The sequence below is a fragment of the Talaromyces stipitatus genome, genomic scaffold (genome assembly GCF_000003125.1).
Source record: "Talaromyces stipitatus ATCC 10500 scf_1105507295487 genomic scaffold, whole genome shotgun sequence".
Taxonomy (NCBI): domain Eukaryota; kingdom Fungi; phylum Ascomycota; class Eurotiomycetes; order Eurotiales; family Trichocomaceae; genus Talaromyces; species Talaromyces stipitatus.
In genome coordinates, this window is record NW_002990120.1 from 733,303 (window position 1) to 752,088 (window position 18,786).

General features: G+C 47.7%; 7 protein-coding genes across 7 annotated transcripts; 4 read left to right on the forward strand and 3 right to left on the reverse strand.

The window, feature by feature from the left end:
* Positions 1–4,473: 4,473 nt before the first annotated feature.
* TSTA_054720 (RNP domain protein) lies at positions 4,474–5,941 on the forward strand (the record flags this gene model as incomplete). Its single annotated transcript, XM_002487028.1, has 4 exons — positions 4,474–4,658; positions 4,772–5,075; positions 5,131–5,343; positions 5,399–5,941. The coding sequence occupies 4 exons, from the start codon at positions 4,474–4,476 to the stop codon at positions 5,702–5,704; spliced, it is 1,008 nt and encodes a 335-aa protein (XP_002487073.1). The 3' UTR covers positions 5,705–5,941.
* Positions 5,942–6,221: 280 nt separating this feature from the next.
* TSTA_054730 (zinc finger protein gcs1) lies at positions 6,222–7,710 on the forward strand (the record flags this gene model as incomplete). Its single annotated transcript, XM_002487029.1, has 4 exons — positions 6,222–6,263; positions 6,346–6,414; positions 6,476–7,180; positions 7,237–7,710. The coding sequence occupies 4 exons, from the start codon at positions 6,222–6,224 to the stop codon at positions 7,651–7,653; spliced, it is 1,233 nt and encodes a 410-aa protein (XP_002487074.1). The 3' UTR covers positions 7,654–7,710.
* Positions 7,711–7,792: 82 nt separating this feature from the next.
* On the reverse strand, positions 7,793–10,997 carry TSTA_054740 (translation elongation factor G2, putative; the record flags this gene model as incomplete). The annotated part of the gene is made up of 2 exons (XM_002487030.1): positions 7,793–10,597; positions 10,929–10,997. 2 exons carry the CDS (start codon positions 10,995–10,997, stop codon positions 7,793–7,795), a joined length of 2,874 nt encoding a protein of 957 aa, XP_002487075.1.
* Positions 10,998–11,033: 36 nt separating this feature from the next.
* On the forward strand, positions 11,034–13,148 carry TSTA_054750 (vacuolar protein sorting-associated protein vps17; the record flags this gene model as incomplete). Its single annotated transcript, XM_002487031.1, has 3 exons — positions 11,034–11,468; positions 11,523–11,976; positions 12,025–13,148. 3 exons carry the CDS (start codon positions 11,034–11,036, stop codon positions 12,891–12,893), a joined length of 1,758 nt encoding a protein of 585 aa, XP_002487076.1. The 3' UTR covers positions 12,894–13,148.
* A 717-nt stretch (positions 13,149–13,865) lies between these two features.
* Positions 13,866–14,941, forward strand: TSTA_054760 (endonuclease/exonuclease/phosphatase family protein; the record flags this gene model as incomplete). The annotated part of the gene is made up of 2 exons (XM_002487032.1): positions 13,866–13,908; positions 13,969–14,941. 2 exons carry the CDS (start codon positions 13,866–13,868, stop codon positions 14,874–14,876), a joined length of 951 nt encoding a protein of 316 aa, XP_002487077.1. The 3' UTR covers positions 14,877–14,941.
* Positions 14,942–15,282: 341 nt separating this feature from the next.
* On the reverse strand, positions 15,283–15,636 carry TSTA_054770 (uncharacterized protein; the record flags this gene model as incomplete). The annotated part of the gene is made up of 2 exons (XM_002487033.1): positions 15,283–15,378; positions 15,436–15,636. 2 exons carry the CDS (start codon positions 15,634–15,636, stop codon positions 15,283–15,285), a joined length of 297 nt encoding a protein of 98 aa, XP_002487078.1.
* Positions 15,637–16,432: 796 nt separating this feature from the next.
* Positions 16,433–18,706, reverse strand: TSTA_054780 (transcriptional activator protein acu-15, putative; the record flags this gene model as incomplete). The annotated part of the gene is made up of 7 exons (XM_002487034.1): positions 16,433–17,324; positions 17,388–17,586; positions 17,647–17,771; positions 17,825–17,875; positions 17,932–18,373; positions 18,446–18,590; positions 18,661–18,706. 7 exons carry the CDS (start codon positions 18,704–18,706, stop codon positions 16,476–16,478), a joined length of 1,857 nt encoding a protein of 618 aa, XP_002487079.1. The 3' UTR covers positions 16,433–16,475.
* Between the last annotated feature and the right edge of the window lie 80 nt (positions 18,707–18,786).

Below are 18,786 nucleotides of genomic sequence, written 5' to 3' on the forward strand. Positions count from 1 at the left end.
TATCTTCTGAATTCTCTACTCTCTTTCTGCGTCGGAGAAACACGATTTGGAGGTGAGCTTCAGCAAGCATTTGACGAGCTTTTAAAGCCTTTGACGATGGTGGCCAGCCGAGGGTCATGAAGATGTGTTTGATAATACGTCCTTCCTCTTCCAGCTTTTTTAAGGGCGGTTAACGTTGGAACTCATCCCAAAAATTCTTCACCTGTTTCCAATCTTACATATATTTAGGACACCAAATAATATCGCTTAGAGTAGAGGACAGACGAACCATGTCTGACGTAAGGTGGGGGATTTTCAGGCATTATGAGGCGAAAAATTGAACACTGCCATTTATAGATTGAAAGATACTGTACTACAGCAGGCAGAGAAAAAATCGAAAAGACATGATAACATGAACTGACACGAGATTATATACTGTACGTACGTATCTTACATATAGACTTATTCATTGGTTTCATGCACTACAAAGTTTTAGCTCTTCTTTAGTATGTTACTCATTTTGCAATTGAACATGTTAATTTTGGCGAACTGAAATTAACTACTACTTCTTGAGCCCAAAGTGTCAACGTTGATACGTGTAGCTCTGTCCATCGGATCTCGATGGCGGTTAATCTTCGAGGAGAAGAACCATTAGCTACTAGTTAACAGCTTGGCACTGATCGTTCGGATGTCAGCATGCATGAGTTCGGCAGCCAGTACCGCTTTGCTATGTTTATCATTTGGGCTAGTTCCATAAACATGGCCTCAAATGCTGACTGAAGCGTGGAAATCCGTCAGCCCGCATTTTCCAATACACTTTACGCGAAACCCTCCGCAGCTTAGCTCAAAAAGTCAGCAATCCAATCTATGTGCTCCCGACGGCCTGGCAGCACCGACGGAGTTGAAGACATGAGACGTCAGAGACCACTGTAAAGACCAGATCGAGTAATAATTGTAAACAGAAGTAGGTATCAAATTTGCTATAAATGGCCCAAGTGGCCTGATAGCTCCGATAGTGCGATTAGTTTTACTGCAATTTCGAGGAGGTATAATCAAGGTCTTCTTAAGAACAACATATGACTCTTTGGAGCTAGTTACTGGGGGGGAATGTTTTTGGGCTTTTCTCCTAATACTCGGGAGGTTTCTCTTCTCTCCATTGAATCAATTTCCAGGGCCAATTCTGGCCAGGTTCACGAGCCTGTGGCGCCTCTGGGATATATTCAACGGCCATGCTCATATCACCCACATCCAGCTTCACAGCTCTTTTGGGTCTGGTGTGATGCTTGGTCCGAACTTTGTATCCCTTGCTGATCCAGAACACATTAGTATGATATACGGAGATGAACGTTTTGTCAATATGAGATTCACTTCCAGCACAATTCGTGCAGACAGCTGAGAAACAACAGAGTGATTTCTACGCCGTCGCAGATGGCCGGTCCAGTAAGGGCAGAATACCAAACATCTTCAGTACGACAGACCCCGCAAATCACAGCAGAGAAATCCGTGCTCTTGGGCCACACTCTTCTATAGTCAGCATTAGAAGATTTGAGCCCATTTTCGATCGTAGAATCGCAAAACTGGTAGAAATACTAAACCTCCATCCAACAGGCGCAGTGTGTGAGCTTGGCCATTGGCTGACACTATGTGAGTTGCACGTGAAGATTCACGTGGATCTTAATACTAATCCAAAGATCAGTTGCGTCGGATGCAATTGCCGAAATCATGTTTGGCGCGCCTCTTTCTAGATCAAGAAAAGGACGTCCATAAGCTAATCCAATCCAATCAAAAGGAGTTAAGATATTTCGCTCTAGTGCGTGCGTTTGCGCAATGAAAATTATTTCTAGCTAACCATCAGAAGATTGGTCAGGTTCCACTACTCGACGTTTTTCTGACCAGGCTTTTACTATTTAGCAACCCTGCATTCTCCTATGCGGCACAGTTCTGTGCTGATAAAATTCGAGAACGCATGCTATAACACCCAGCAATCCGGGCTCACAGCAACAGAGAAATTTTCTAGATATGTTCATTCGAAGCGCGAAATCACTGGTGTCTCGGTTGTTGAGCAACGTGGTTGCTGGAGCTGACACTACAGCCAGCACATTGATACCCGTAGGTGCTGAAACATCGCAATATCCTCAACACCCTGAGAGCGGAGCTCGATAGGGGAGTATTGAACATTCCTGCGATGTTCGATCAGGTCCGCAACCTTCCCTATCTCAGCGCCGTTGTCAACGAAACTATCCGTTTCTAACTAGCAATAGGTCTAGCCCTTGGACGAGTAGTTCCAAAAGGTGGGTTTACTCTGCCTGATGGCCGCATTATACCGGAAGGTACCATCGTTGGGATGAATCCATATGTGGTCCACCGGAATGAGGAAATATTCGGGCAGAAACCTAATATGTTCGAGGCGAAACGGTGGCTCCAGCGGGAAGGCGAGGACGACGCTGCGTTCAAGCAGCGGCTCGTCCGAATGAGGTAGTGCAGCCTAGCCTTCGGATCTAGGAAGAGGATTTGCACTGGTTGAAACGTGGGCTCGCTGGAAATCTACAAGACGGTTGCAACACTGTGCTATTTGTATAATGTATGTTCGTTCCGTTACATAATGTTACAGTGTATCAAGGGACATGCTTACAATAATAGATATATCTTATATATCCAAATCAGAGTTACCAGGTTCAAAAATTCTGGTTTGTAGATATGAGCGGACTGCTTGTTAGAATTAGCAAGAGGCGGTAGAATGCATGTCCAGCTCCCATCAGGAGGCGACAGCCGGATTGAACTACGAAATGGAGCAAACGGAGGCCTTTGATATCACTAAAGTGCTTGCTCATTACTCCGAAAGCTTACCTGAAACACCCAGAAGCTTTTGGAAACTGTTGTTGACAAAGTAATTCACTGCAAGTGACAGAAGATCTCCCAATCGCCGCAGCAAGCAATTGCTATGCAGGCGATCTTGTATTGGAACATCTGTTCGAGCATCGAAGACCGAATACCGATTGCCAAGCAAGCGTGTTTCAGGCCGCGTTGGAAAACCGACATAGGAAGCACGTTAGTTATGATATTTCTGCTGACCAAGCAGATTCGGCCATTGCCCGTGCCGTCTCATTTGGTCGAGGAAGTCTCTCTACACTTTGGTGCAATTGTAGTGGAGCCTATCTTACTTGGAGCTCAGGAGATGGTCTCGGTTGTCAGAACACTTATCGCAGTTGCAAAGGACCACGAGGAAGGAGACATGTGGGTTAAAATCCCCCTAACACATGCCTGAGAGAGTACAGTTGCGGTTATGGCGGAGATGATTGATGAGATGAGTGAAAGAGAAGCGACTTTATATGTTGCTAAGCTTGAGTCAATGGAGTTCCTGGAAGTTGTCGAATTGAGAAAAAAAGGCGCAGCGGAGTCTATCAGGAAGCTAATCAGTGTTCGAGATTCACAAAGAGGCTCGCTGTATTGTTTTGCCATCAAAAAGCGTCACTATCAAATAACAAACTATTTACGCCGCTAGGAAGGGATATGGAGCTCGTTTGTGAGAAAGATTGAGAATGTCTCCATCATTATCAGTTCAATACGAGTATCTTCTATAGATTATTCGAACAATGAACTTTCAACTTTCAAAGGCGAAGGTTCCTGTTAAGAAGACGAGATATTTTCAACTATTTTAATAGAAAGGTATGGAAGGATATGTAGAGACTCAGGGTAACTTGAGAGAACTGGCACTCAAGTCAACATACATTCCCTGAGATAATGACAGCAAGCACATTGCCTTACCATTTTAGGGTTTATGGACACGGCCAAACTCTGAATCTGACAGGACAGGATATCGGGGTTAGGGTTAATATGAGGAACGCAAGGGTAAATCACGTGCAACTGCCCGCACCTTTATTGAAAGGATCTACTAGTACTTAGGGTTGGGTTCAGTACAAGTGCCAGCACAGAATGCATGATGATTCTAAAGAGGATTAGTAAAAGAACAGTCGATGAAAGGCTTTCAGCTGTCTATTGAAGCATCATAAAGGACATTAGCTCTATCATGAAAGAGCACAATCACGACTAATATTGTGTATACTCATGGAAACCACCTGATTCCTCGAAGCATGACATGACGATGTCGAGTAACTAAATCTTTGGTCGCGGTGGAGACCTCAGGCCGTCAAAGTAAGCTCTGGAGCTACACAGCGCCAGGCAGCAAGGCGGCAACATCTCACCCGAACAGGCTTAGCGCGTCTTGGGTCTGCTGCCCTTTTCCACCTCCTTCTCCTTTCTGGGCCCGCGCCTTCCCTCGTTGCCAAAACAGACATCGCCAATACTCTGACTTTGCTTCTTCAACTTCGATCTCCAAACCTCCATCTAGGGCACTAAGCTACCCTCTTCCTTTCCCCTCAAGTCAATCTATCCCACCAAAAAGGCAGCCTCACGCTACCTGAGTCATCTCTCCACACATCGGTCTCTCTACCTTCAAACCTATCAACAAAAGACCCCCGTGTCCTCAGCCTAAATATGTCTACTGCCGCAGACAATCTCGCCGACTCCCTGGCTAAAACCTCCCTCAACGACACCAACGGCGACGTCAAGGTCGACGCCGCTGCTGCCAGTGCTGATGAGGGTCGTCGGCTCTATATTGGGAACCTCGCATATGCGACCACTGAGGGGCAACTCAAGGAATTCTTCAACGGCTACACCATGTAAGTCTACAGACTAGACTCGGTCACAGCACGATATATTACATGCTGCTTGCATGACCCGTTCCATCAACTTATTACGTATGAATCGTCAACTGACAGTACTCGAAATACAGTGAGAGCGTTGCCATTCCTGTGAACCCTCGTACCAACCGTCCCGTGGGCTATGCCTTTGTCGATCTGGCAACCGCCCATGAAGCCCAGGACGCTATTCAACAGCTCTCTGGCAAGGAAATTCTCGAACGCAAGGTGTCTGTGCAAGTTGCTCGCAAGCCCGAACCCGCCGAGGCTAAGGAAGGTGCAGTGAGTGGCGGTGAAGGTGCCAGCGGTGGAGAGGGTCGCAAGAGGGGCATCAAGCGTGGTCGTGGCCGTGGCCGTGGCGGCCGTTTCGTCCGTGGTGGCCGTACCCGCACTGAAGCTGTATGTTTTAATTTGACTTTCTCTTTACTAATTTTGATCTAACCTCTGTTTACAGCAAAACGGCGAAACTGAGGCTGCCGTCCCCACCAACGTCCCTGGTCAGGCCATTCCCTTGACCGAAGCTGCTGTTGAAAATGAGGCTGCAGCCAAAGAAACCAAGACTCGCGGTCCTCGTCCTCAGAAGCAGCGTGGACCTCCCGAAGACGGTATCCCCTCCAAAACCAAGGTCATGGTCGCCAATCTTCCTTATGACCTCAACGAGGAGAAGGTTTGTCTCTCAGTTCAGATCAGCATTAACAAACACTAACACCCGTTGCCTACAGCTCAAGGAACTTTTCAAGGATTACGAACCCGTTTCAGCCAAGATCGCCCTTCGTCCCATTCCTCGCTTTATGATCAAGAAACTCCAGGCCCGCAATGAGCCCCGCAAGGGCCGTGGCTTCGGATTCGTCACTTTGGGATCCGAGGCTCTCCAGGAGAAGGCCGTCCAGGAAATGAACGGAAAGGAAATCGAAGGACGCGAAATTGCCGTCAAGGTCGCCATCGACAGCCCCGGCAAGGAAGATGTTATTCCTGGTGAAGGTGAAGAACAGGCTGCTGAACCCGCAGCCGAGCAGGCCACTGCTTAGAGGACAGTTATTATCGAACAGGGGATGATTACAAGGCTTGTGACGGACAATATTTTATGAAAGCCGCATGTCTTAAGAAGGTGACAGAAGTAGGCCGAATACTTTGTGTCTGCGTGTTTGATACGTTGCGGCCAAGGGTAGGCTACTTGAAGCGATCTCTATGGATTGAGAACTAATCGATTCATTTAACATTTCATTCTTTGTATTTTATCAACGAATCTAGCTTATGCGTTGAGAATTGCAATTATCCTTGAATGTAAACCGTAGTAGTGTAAACATGCCAAATGCGCAGCTGCGGTCTGCAGCGGTCATGTATGGCGATGCACGGGCCAAGTTAGTTCGGCCAACCGTCTGGTCCTTTATCTTGACTAAATCAAACCGCTTAATCATATCACCATAAATCCACCATACAACGCAAAGCTTTAAAATAATAGCAGGCCAGGAAAATTGAGCATATTGACACTGGTTCCGCCGCTGCATATCAAGGGCCAGTTGCCATCGCGGGCATTCTGCCACGATGTCGAAATTGTGGGAAGTAGACCCTGAGACGAGAGCCAAGGTATGATATTGAATGCCGAACTAAGCATTTACACCTCTATGGATATACGAGTAGTACCTGAATGCTGACTTATTTCTCTCAGTTGCTCCAGATTTCAAAGACAAATGGAAACGACAGATGTTGTGACTGCGGCGCACCCTCCCCTCAATGGGTAAGACCTCCCAACATCTCAGGATAGAAGATCTCAAACTCACAAGATTATAACTGCACAGGCATCACCAAAATTCGGTATTTTCATCTGCCTAAACTGCGCCGGCACCCACCGCGGGCTGGGCGTACACATCTCCTTCGTCCGCTCAATCACAATGGACGCCTTCAAAAACGCCGAAATACAACGAATGGAACGCGGAGGAAACGATACCTGGAAACACTTCTATGATGAACACGCAATTATCATATCCGAAGGACGGACGTTTGAGGATTCGACGATAAAGGAGAGATATGATAGCGAAGTTGGAGAGGAATACAAGGATCGACTTACGGCGAAGATTGAGGGTGTTGAATATGTGCCTGGTGAAAAGAAGAAGGTTGTTGTTCCATCGGGGACGGTGACGGAGACTGTGTCGTCGAGGTCGAGTACGCCGATATTTCAAGGAGGTCGAGCATCACCCGCTACTTCAATGACTGGCGCAACAACACAAAAGGATCGCAATGAAGCATATTTCGCAAAGTTGGGGAATGAGAATGCATCGCGACGAGAGGACGTTGCGCCTTCTCAGGGTGGGAAATATGCGGGTTTTGGGGGCGGTGTACCCGTATCGTCGAAACCTGCTCGACAGGAGGGTGTTCCGGGGTTTAATGATTTTCAGAATGATCCAGTTGGGGCTTTGACAAAGGGGTTTGGATGGTTTACGTCGGCGGTAGGGAAGAGTGCTAAGACAGTGAATGATACGTATATTCAACCCACGGCCAAGCAGGTCTGTCTTTTCTCTTTTCGAACTGTTGAGAAACTTGATACTGACATCGTATTTAGCTGGCCGAGTCGGACTTTGCTGCCCAAGCCCGGATACACGCCGCACAATTAGGTCAAAATTTACAAGTCGGCGCACGAGATGCAGCAGATCGCTTCAATCGATTCGTCGAGGGCGAGGCGTCGGGACCTGGTGCCGGCGCTGCAAGTGGCGGTGGTGCACAACGCAGATTCCAACCAGAAAGACAAGATTTCTGGGACGAGTTCTCAGCAGTCGGCGAACAGAGTGCTGCTGCTCGCCAGAAACGGCAATCTTCTGGTGCCATAGGCACGGCTGCTATGAGGAATACGCCGACTACGTCGAGTGCTTCTGCGACTAGTAGGGTTAATAATACTGCCGCGCCGGCTGCTACGGGTATTGGTGCGAGTACGACTACTACTTCGACAAAAGAAAAGGAAGATTGGGGCGAGGATTGGTAGTGGAAGTTTCGTTCTGAATATCAAATATATAGTTTTGCATTGATACCCTTGTCCTGACTCCTCACTCGATAAATATAAGTACATGATGATAGCATTCCATAATTAGATATATAGATATTATACAAGCTAGGTAGACAAACTACCTATTCAGCTCCGCCAAAACAGCCTTCTGTCTCTGCGCCGACATCCTCTCAAACCGATCAACATGCATCACAAACGTGCCTCTACCAGCACTCAAACTCCGCAAATGCTTCAAGTAACCCACCATCTCTTTTAAAGGGACCTTTGCAGTGATTGTTCGAGGTTGGTTCGCGGGTGCTTGGATCGGCAATCCGCCTGCAACACTGGGTGTTTCGAAGGGGTCTGGTGGAGCGTAGATTTTATTTATGTCGACAGCGACGGGTTGGTCTTGTGACTCTGGACTTTGGCTTAAAGAGGTTGAGATGGGCATTTCTTCATCGAGGGAGACTATGTGCCCGCCCCGTGCTGAAGAGATGTCGTGTACCACCGCGCCGAGACTGGCTTCGTCGACGCTTATAATTACGTTCATAACTGGTTCCATCATGCCTGTGCCGGTACTAGCAGCAGTAGTCGTCAAATTTCGCAATGCGCCCTGAGTTGCGAGTCGCGCAGCTGCTGATAATGCTGAAGCGCTACTCTCCGAGCCAAACAGGTGTTCTGCAGCATTGCATGTAAGTGTTACTTTTGTATTGTGCATTGGGAATGCGAATTGCGGTCCACGCGCAAGTGCGGATAATGCGCCGTTGTAGAGGGACGTTCTGAAGGAATTCAAGTCGAGTTGTGGTGGGAGGGAAGTGCTTTCTTCTTTACCCTTTTTGTCGGTGGTGATGTTTACCCCTGGTGCTGAGATGATGATTTTGTTGCCGTCGACCGTTTCTGTGAAGATGATATCGTCGCTGCCAGAGGTATCATTTCCATCTGATTCTAATTCTTGACCATAAGGCTCGACAACTGCTGTGCACCCAGCTTTGCCCTTTCTGCCGGCCACCTCTCGGTCAAAGATTTTAGTTACTGGATTGGATTGATCGAGTACACACTCACGATATCCTATCTCGATGCGGCCCATAGATGCTTTGGCTTTAAAGTCATTGACCAGTCGGTCTCGGGCAATTTCTAAATGTAACTCTCCCATACCGCTTAGTAGTGTCTGACCAGAATCTTCGTCAATAGTGACATGGAGACTGGGATCTTCTCGTAATAATAATGCAAGCGCTTCTTGCATGTTCTTTTCCTCGCTTAGACTGTGGGGTTCGATACTTGCGAAGAAAACGGGAGGCGGTACGTCGATGGGACGTAACTGTAAAGTATTCAAAGGCTCTGGAGGGACCGACTTGCTCCCCGTACATGATATAAGGGTATCTCCGGTTCGAGCATACTTTAGTCCAACCACAACTCCGATATGACCGGCGGGGATTGAGTCGACTTCAACAGCATCGTTGGCGTACATCTTGAAAAGACGTGGAGCTCGCTCCGTGACATGGAGGTTGGTGTTGTATAGATGACAATTCCTATTCAGAGATCCAGAGTAGACACGAACATAGACGAGAACTCCACGTTTGGCGTCACTCACGACCTTGAATGCTAGGGCACAGCTTTCTAGGTTAGCAGTTAAGCTTTTGATGTCCACGGACGTTCGTGTCACGACTGCCTTCTTCTTTTGCTTGGATTTCTCAATACTGGCTGTTTTCGGGTCTTGTTGTAGAGCCAACTCTCCGCTTAGTAAGTTTCCTAGGGATGTCTTATCGCTTCCGAGACTGATTTCTGGGTCATGGGACTCAGATGGACCCGGAAGAAGGTTATTGACTGCATCTAGCAGAGGCTGCACGCCCATGTTGCGGAAACTAGACCCAGCAAATACTGGTATAATCTTCTGAGTTTCAGGACCAAGTAAACATTTGCGGAGACTCTTCAGTATAGTTATTGATGGAACCGTCAAATGATCTTCCTCATGCTCGAAAAACGACTCGACCATGTCTTCATCATGTTCACTCAGTAGCTCGACCAAAGCCACTCGCGCACGTTTCAATTCCTCGGCAAGGCTTTTATCCTCGTTCTCTAAACCATTCAGATCAAATACTTTGACGGATTTTCCGTCTCCACCTTCCTTCCATAACAGCCCTTGAAGCGATACAACATCCGCAATGCCGGTGAAGCGTCCATTGCTACCTTCAAACCAAGGGATTTGGCAGACTGCGGGCCAGCCCTGCAGCCTAGAGCCTACTTCACGCACCGTACGTCCAAATGCAGCACCATCTCGGTCTAGCTTGTTAACGTAGACAATTCGCGGAATCTGGTACACACTAGCCTGATGCCATACTTTCTCTGTTTGGGCTTCAACACCAGCGACGCCGTCTAGGATGCAGACCGCGCCGTCAAGAATACGAAGGGATCGCAGGACTTCAAATGTGAAGTCTGCATGACCTGGCGTGTCGATCAAATTGACCGTGTGAGAAGCTCTTGACCTGGGAAGATTCTGTGCCTCCAAATCTTCCAAGCTAGGGCTGCTCGAGGTTCCGTCACCAGTCAAGGGTGGCCAGTGGAAGGTGATTGCGGCAGATTGGATGGTAATTCCACGAGCTCTTTCAGCTGGTAGAAAGTCTGTGACTGTTGATCCGTCATCAACGTCACCTATTCGTCGGGTGAACCCGCTGTAATAGAGCATGCGCTCAGTGGTGGTGGTCTTGCCGGCGTCAATATGTGCAATAATGCCGATGTTTCGAGTTTTCTCGAGGTGGACAATAGCCTCTGCTAATACTGCAGATGAGCTCAAGCTTCGATAGTAATGCAGTCTCAGATAAGAAGCGACAATGCCATTATATGATTGTAGGCTGTTCGATGCATATTTGCAGGTTTTTAATCTGGACACGGGGATGGGTCGAATTGCGGCCCATCCCAGTAACGGAGCAGAAACCATTTCAATATGCTTATATCCAAGCGAGGAAATATACTCTCATCTTGTGAAGCTTGCCATAGATCCAATTCCTGTCCAAAGCTGGCTATTTATCCAGTTCATCAAAAGTGGTCCATGCCAGTTGCTTTGAGATTTTTGGCAAAAAGGGAGCGGCAGTATTGGCCAATCAGAATATCCCGACAGCCCCACTAGCCGATGTCATGGTCTCTCCGCACTAAACACTCAATCAACGCTTCTGCCTCTATCGTAGAGCCTCGCCTGTGCGCTCCTCTCTCAATTCTCTCTTCCAGGGTAATTCGCGTTGATTTGTTGCTCTACAAGTTAAATCACTAATTCCCATTACTAGAGCCTTGCGCAACCCTACTCCGCCGAACAGAATCGTGGCAATAGGAACATCCGGCTCCGCCCACATATCAGCTTGACAACGTCAATTTGGCCTTTTCATACGATGGATTACTCCTCCATCGCACACGATCCAGCTGATCCAGTGGAACCATCTCCCTGGGGCTCTCCACATGCAGATAGAGATGCTTTTGGAAGCACCGGCCACGGCACAGATGTTCCTGCGCCCTTACCTCCGCACCAAACGCTGTACGGTGATAACCACGATAGCGAACCTCATACCGGGAATGCGCCAGCTGCAGCGTCGGAACAACACGATTCCTTGGATACCCCCCGCAGTGTTCCGGCAAGTGAGCACGAACATCCGCAACAATCGCAGCCTGCATCTCAACAGCAGAAACGGACAGAGACACCTGCTCGTTATCAGACCGGAGCTCGGCAACACGCAAGACAGGCTGCACCAACGTACAGGTTACAAGGAAAGATAACTGCGCTGGAAAGGACGGGCAAGAAAGATCCCATTCTTCGTTTCGATGTCTACGTATGTTGATATGAATATTACCCATGATGTGGAATTCAAGCTAATCGCTTTCAGACCAATATCCCCAAATTCCGTACCACGCAGTATCGGGACGTTCGTCGCACCCACTCAGAATTTGTCAAACTCTCTGAACATTTGATATCTTCCAACCCCGAGGCAATTGTACCCGCTGTGCCTCCTCCACTTACTCCTGCCGGTGCAGGGACTGATGAAGACGAGATTCGCGTCAAGGCATCAATGCAGAAGTGGTTGAACTATGTATTCAGTAATGACGTCCTCGTGCATGACGATGAGATTGTTCTTTTCGTGGAAAGTGATTTCGGCTATAGTCCCGTGGTTCGAATGAAGCAGCCAGCGACTGGTGTTCGCCGAAAGGTTCTTAAGCAATTTGCACCACCTCCGGACGACACTCCTGAGTTACAGGATGCGCGTCCCGTGGTGAAGATGTTCTATCTCGGTGCACTTGATTCTAGTCAAAAGGTGGATCGTGTGGTTAAAGCTCGAAGAGGTATGTCTGTTTTCTCGTGTGTTTGTTTTCCGCGCTGATACGTTGCAGGCCTCGGACTGGCAGAATCTGATCTCGGCGTCAAACTTGGACATATGCATGTACAGGAGACTCATGTCGGTTTAAGCAACGCGTACCGGAAGCTTGGGCGCGTCATCCAGACAGCCGGCGACTATCATGCTGCTCAAGCCACAGCGGAGGCTACAACTCTGGGTGATCCCCTGGAGTACTATTCCTCTGACGCTTTCATTGTGAAGGAGACCTTGACGAACCGACATATTCTTCTTCGAGAATTAATTCAGGCCCAACAAGCCGCTCGCAGCAAGCGCGCCGCAGCCGACCGCCTCAAGGGCAGTTCATCTGTTCGCCCGGAGAAAGTGGATGAAGCTATTAGCGCTCTAGATGAAGCCCTTGGGCACGAGACCTACCTTACCAAGAAGACACAAAGAGTAACATTAAACTTGTTACTGGAGACCCGGCGTTGGTTTGATCGAACATCAAATGACGTCCTATCAAGTCTCCGCGAGTACACCCTTAGACAAATTGAAGCTGAACGCCGAACATTAGCTCTACTCGAGAGTGTGCGACCTGATATTCGAGCAATTGATTCGTCTGGTGGACTTAGCCGTCTTGGACGAGAGTCTCACCCCACAATTCGCCGATCCAGTTTGGCGTCGAGCCAAGGCCCCAAGGGAGATGCATGGAGTGGTGTACCCCGTCGTAACGATAGCCTTAACCGAAGTATGACCAATAGTACGGTTATTGTGCCCGTTCTTTCGGATGAGGTTTCCAATGGCGACAGTGTCGGCAATGGCCGGGCTCGAGCCCTGAGTGGAGTTGGATCTATCGCAGAGGAAGATGATGATGACAAGCTTGATGCAAGAAATGCGGCAAGTCGGCTGGCGACAAGCACGTTCTGATGAATTCCTTCTATTATATCCTTGTTTTCTCTGTTGTTTGTATAGTAGCATATGTTTCTACTATCTGTCATGCTCTGCAATCACCAATCCTACACAATATCAAAATTTTCTCTTTCTTTATCCTTTTTTTGTGGCGCCTCGTCATTTCTTAAATCATGCCATTTGAACACATCACCAGCACAGATACGCAATAGCCTATTATCCTCCCGGACTTGTTATCAAGAAGCCCTACCAATTGAGCTACAATCAAAAGGATCACCTATGCATTTTTCTCCGTGTATATCTTCTCGGTCTATCCATATGCCAACCTGTTGCAATCCCACTAGGTTAGAAAGGCGCACTTAGTTTTCACCAAGTAATATTGGTTTCAAATAGCAAGCTTGCAACATGACCTCAGGAGCTCATTATAAGCTACAGGAGAAAGAAAACCGGGAAAGTGAAACCCATATCTGGGAAGAGGCAGCAATAGAATTGAGCACTCGGCGATTTCAATCTTGATACTAGCTACAGTATTGACTTTCTGTGTTCCTTGCTCTGCCTTGTGGTCGGTGTCCTCGCATGCCCTATCCCAAACCTTTAAGGATGCGAGAGGCCACTCTTAGGATTTGTTGATATCAACATCTCCTCTTTTGTGGTATCTGATATCAGAATAAGAATAATAAGTACAAAGTCGTAGAGTGTACTCAATTGGGCTTCAGAACGCCCCCTTTACCAAGGGAATAACTTCATCCACGGTCCCCAGTCCAGCCATCGGCTTACTAGAATGATCGGAATTCTTAAGCACCCCAAACACAACTTTCAAATTCTTGAGATCTTCAGGGACATTCTCCCTTCCACCCAGACAACCCTTTGCCGCCAAATCACCCAGTCGCTCACTGCTGCGAGCCGTACACAGCGTCTGAACACTATGATGACAGACTTCATCATTCAAGTTCAAATATATATTGGCTTAGCCATTCAACCGCCTTCCCAATGAAGGATAGTGCATGCAAAGCCGATCTTCCTTCTGTTTCTAGTTAGCTTCACGTAACAGCATTCTCGCTCTCTCTCGTTCGTTCTTCTTGATTGTTCCTAGTCTTCTTGGATTTTCCAGTGGAAATGAGCCTCTTTTCTCGGTTCCGAACCCGAGTTCTTGGATGGTGGCATGACGTTCCGTTTCCGTTGCCCGCATTAGAGGTCAACGCCTCGCCGGTCTTTCAATCATGGCATAGATTCGACTCATTCTCCAACAGATGGATTCCCTTTAACCCGCCCCACGAAACCACTCAAGAGGAAAGCAGTGCTAGCGTAGATGTCGGGCCAGCTCAAGGCTCCAGGCTAGTCCTTGTTACATGGAATGTTGATGCCACTGCGTCCGGATCAGAGACTCGTATCTCTGCTATTATATCGCATCTCCAGAATTCGGTTCCACTTGTCGATGTTATTTTCCTCCAGGAAGTATCACGGCCTGCTCTGACCACTTTACTAGCAATACCTTGGCTCCGCGATCACTGGTACTCGAGCGAAGCGGATACTATCAACTGGGGAACGCAATCTTTCGCAAATATGACGCTTGTGTCAAGATTGCGGCTAGACGATGTAGGCCGCGCTGCTAATAATGCGGCTCTCGGTCCAATCTGGAGGGCCAAATATCCCAGTCGTTTTGAAAGAGATGCGCTTTGCTGTGACATTCTTCTAACCTCATCTAGATGTCTTTCCCGTGTCCGTCTCATCAACGTGCATTTGGATTCTCTTCCGATCCAGCCGTCTCTGCGCCCCATCCAGCTCTCCGTTGTTGCGTCCTACCTTCACGCCGCTGGCCGTGGTATAGTGGCGGGCGACTTTAACTCCGTTCTTCCTGAGGACGACACACTCGTCAGTACAAACTGCCTCGTAGACGTATGGGCCGAGCTCCATCCAGATGAAGCGGCTTTACTTAGGGATTTGACGGAAACCAGCCATTTGCGCCCAACCGACTCGACAAGGTGGCTGTGGTTGGGCTGAAGGCCTACGATATCCAGGTGATACGACCAGGTATGTGTGTGAATACGAGCAGCCAGAGGAGAGAGCAGCAAGCCCCGCTGTTGAAACAAGGTCAAGAGAAGAGAAACGATCACAGTTCAATGCTTTTGTGGAGCGATCATTCTGGCCTCTTGTGCTCCTTAGGATTAGAGTTCACTTAGTGCAAGGTGGTATTATCACTCTCCTTAATGAACATAAGTGGTAATTTACGTCCTCATCGTAAAGTGGTGGGTAAGCGTCATTGGGACGGCCAGAGTAAGAATTCACCTACAACTACTGCCTTTAGCAATCTCTTGCTACCTTTTCCTTGATTTTGCTATCCTGCCGGTTCTATCATATCCCATTTAGCGTCAAGATTAGCCACAACCTTGTCATTTGCTATCGTTTCTTAGCTCTTGTAGGATGAATCCAACTCCTGCCACTGCTTCAAGTCTTGAAATTCCTTTACCCACTCCCGTAGGCCTTCGGCTTCATCATCCTCCAACTGTTTCAACTTGATATTCTCCCCGTTTCCGATCATGCATTCCCGGATAGACCGTACCTCAGTCATATCACCGTTCCTCTTTGGTCCTTTACGGCGAGTCGTGCTCGCCCAGCTGCTCAGTTTTAGCTTCAGCAAACCGACTGCGCTAAGGGTGTTCAGTTGCAGCGATCCCACCCGAATGCCATCAACTTCGACGAATCGACCGGACGACTCAACAAAGAAGTAGTGTGAGCCGAGGAGGTAATGATCAGTATCCATTATAAACGGGTAACGTGAAAAAAATGTCGAGAAGCACACCGTATCCTTGGTCGCCGCCTGGAACGGCAATATCTATATCGGCTGTCGTGCGTGCGGTCATGGCGACAGTAATACATGCAAAGCCACCACAGAAATAGTAAGGCACCTGGTGCTTGCTCAATTCATTATGAAGGTATATAGCACAGCTGTAGAGGTCGTTGGCTGGAGGGACAGGAAGTTTGACTGCGGATAAACGGTGTTAGCCGTGACTATTAAAGCATATCACTAGCGAGTAGTAATAACACTGCCGGATCAATCTCCCTTTTGAGCATTTCCTTCAGTTCTGCGAACGCTTTCGAGGCCGTCGCTAGTTAAATCGCAGTACGTCTATGTCAGCAGAAGTATGGATCTGCTTCAGATCCAGTCACTCACCTCCAAGATCTTTCTTATCCATTTTGAAGAGATGTATCTAACATTGTTGGGAGAATACTCGTGTTACGAAAATGTAGGTTCGGCACCCTGTAAATTACGAGCAGTTAGTCTATTTGCACTGTGAAACGGAGCCAGCAGACCAAATATGACTCTCACAGAGAGAAATGTTGTTGGAAACAAGGAAGAAAGGTCACTACGTGGGTGAAGAAGGGCGTGTAGAAGTTGTTGGAGTAACAACTGAATTGGTAGACAGCAGGCAGGGACGGCCACCTCACTGAACCTCCGGCACCATCTGCGCACCTTTCCTCTAATAGTAAGATGTCTAGGTATAAAGCTGTATAGAGTATATCTGCTCCTGCTATCCCGAGCTTTACATTCGTTCAATGCCAACTACAGTCGGAATGAATCGTGAAAAAAAGATTGGAGTCTTATGGTACCACTATCTGTTTAGACCGGTCAAAAAGTCCGTTATAGCCGTGAAGCACTCCTGCGTCAGCCACCATTCCCAACCACACCGTCAGGTCCTCCTCATCGCCACCCCCAGGATAAGAGGAAGTCATGTTTGTGGATGCGCTCTCAATAACCCTTCCACTCATCATCGATATTGTTCGATTAGCGAGCACCATAAATATTTCCCGATAAGGTGCAGCAGCATCCCACCGCTCTGCAATGATCACCAGGGTGATGATGCAGTCATTACATGTTGTGTTTGCTCGCCTGTAGCCACAGGCATTTCGGGCTGCGGATGATGCCCAAAGGCAGTGAAGATACGTCAGTCCCGCGAGGAAAAGCTCGTGTAGAGCTGTCCAGGTACAGCTAGTCCGTTTTCCTAAAAATTGGCGACGGTACCTTTGACAAATGCTCTCTGCAGCCCCGAGACATTCCAGGAAAACGCTGTCCGGAGTGTCCGTCCGGTAATCGATGATCTGCCCACGATAGAGCTGTAAGATTGTGTAGTAATACTCCAAATCATACCAGTCTTCTGTTGTAAACAAGACAAGCTCCTCATTTGTGTGGGAAGGTGTGGGCGGAGTTTCAGTACGCCAGTTTTCTATCTCAGCACGGATACCTCGAATGTCTCTCTGCCGGTCGTGTTTCCCTACACAACGCGGGTCGGGTTTGGAGTAAAGGTGGGTATAAATTCGATTTAACAGGCGCCGAATCCTAAACGTATGGATTGCTCTCGTCATGTTGTTTGGTGCATCGGCTGGTGATGTTCGTGGTGTTCCAATAAGCTCATTGTCTCTGATACATAAATCATCAATGTCGATTGGGTACTGTATGTGAATGCGTTAGAATAATATAACCACAACAGGAACCGAGAAAGAATCAGAGCATACTTCAGCATCAACCTCTTGATAAGGGATCCCTAGAGGTCGACCCAACATGACGGCGGCTTGAGTCTCTAAAACGTAGGCGCACCAAAACACCCTTTTGCGTAATTCTACCCCCAATACATCTCCAAACGGTGGAAAGTGCTTCGTATTACGATGGTAGCCCAGATCAATGCACTGGCGAAGTGCCAAACCAGCCAGTTTCCTATACATAATGAGCAAAGAGTTCTTTCTATCCATGGACATTTTTCATCTTGTCAATTACCAGTGGGAAGTGCCAGTGGGAGACCTGACAGAGTATATTGCACAGCACAGGATGGCCTGCACAGCTTCTAGATTGTCGTAGGCTAGTATATCATCGATGTACATAAGTGCCGACATATATAGACTCTGCACAAGGGTCAGTCAGCTTTATGAATGTTTTAGAGGAACTATCTGCTTACCTCGGCCGAGTATCCGAGATTGGGTAAAAGCAGAGCACCGACAGCATATACCTATTACAGTGAGCTGTTACTCTGTAACATAAGCACGAGACCATTCCCTATCTTACCATATTCAAGAAGAACAGGGAGACGGAGTTTGGATGACAATTCCCTATTCCCACGGACTCGTCCATAATAAGCATTGACTCCCAAGCCCTAAATGTTGCCTCATGCAAAAAGGGGTAATGTGTATTGACATTTTGGAAATATACATCACTAAGTTGCACCGCTGAGTCATAATCAGGTAACAAACATGGTGAGGGAAGAAGACAAGACCGATTCCCAGATGCGTCGAGCGAGTTGACTGCGGGTAGATCGGGGGAAACCACCTGTCGAAGGGTTGAATTAATCAACCTCGAAAAAGCAAAGATTGAAGATGTGCCTAAATATTGAGGCTCTGCTCCGGCTGCACTTAGACTTAGTAAGCCGACTTTTGATGCCAAATTCTCAAGGCCATCGTTATCCTCATTGATACTATCATTTTTAGATGTGCATGACGCTGGCTGATTCCTATACTGAACATCCTGCGTCTGTGTATGTTGTTGTACAGAAGGGTAGTCTGACTCGATTTCAGGCTGGGACCTATCATGTGGAGGTAGGTCACTATTGGCAATGTCTGGACGGCGTTGCTTCAGAAGGTTCTCGAGATGAGCCACGCGTTTTTCTAAACTTTCAACATAGTTTCGCGGCCGATATGTCCTTGTTACGGGATCTTCCACGAGGCAGACTGTAATTTATTGTAAACATCGAAAACAGGAACATATCAATGTCTTCTTAACTTAGTGGCAAAATCATACTGACCGGATCCAGCACGGAGACAGTTAGTACATCCCGAAGCTCCATTGTCACACTTCATCGTTCAGTTAGCAGATCCTGAGACTAAATATTTTGGTATATTCTTCACCTTTAGTTTCTTTTCCTTG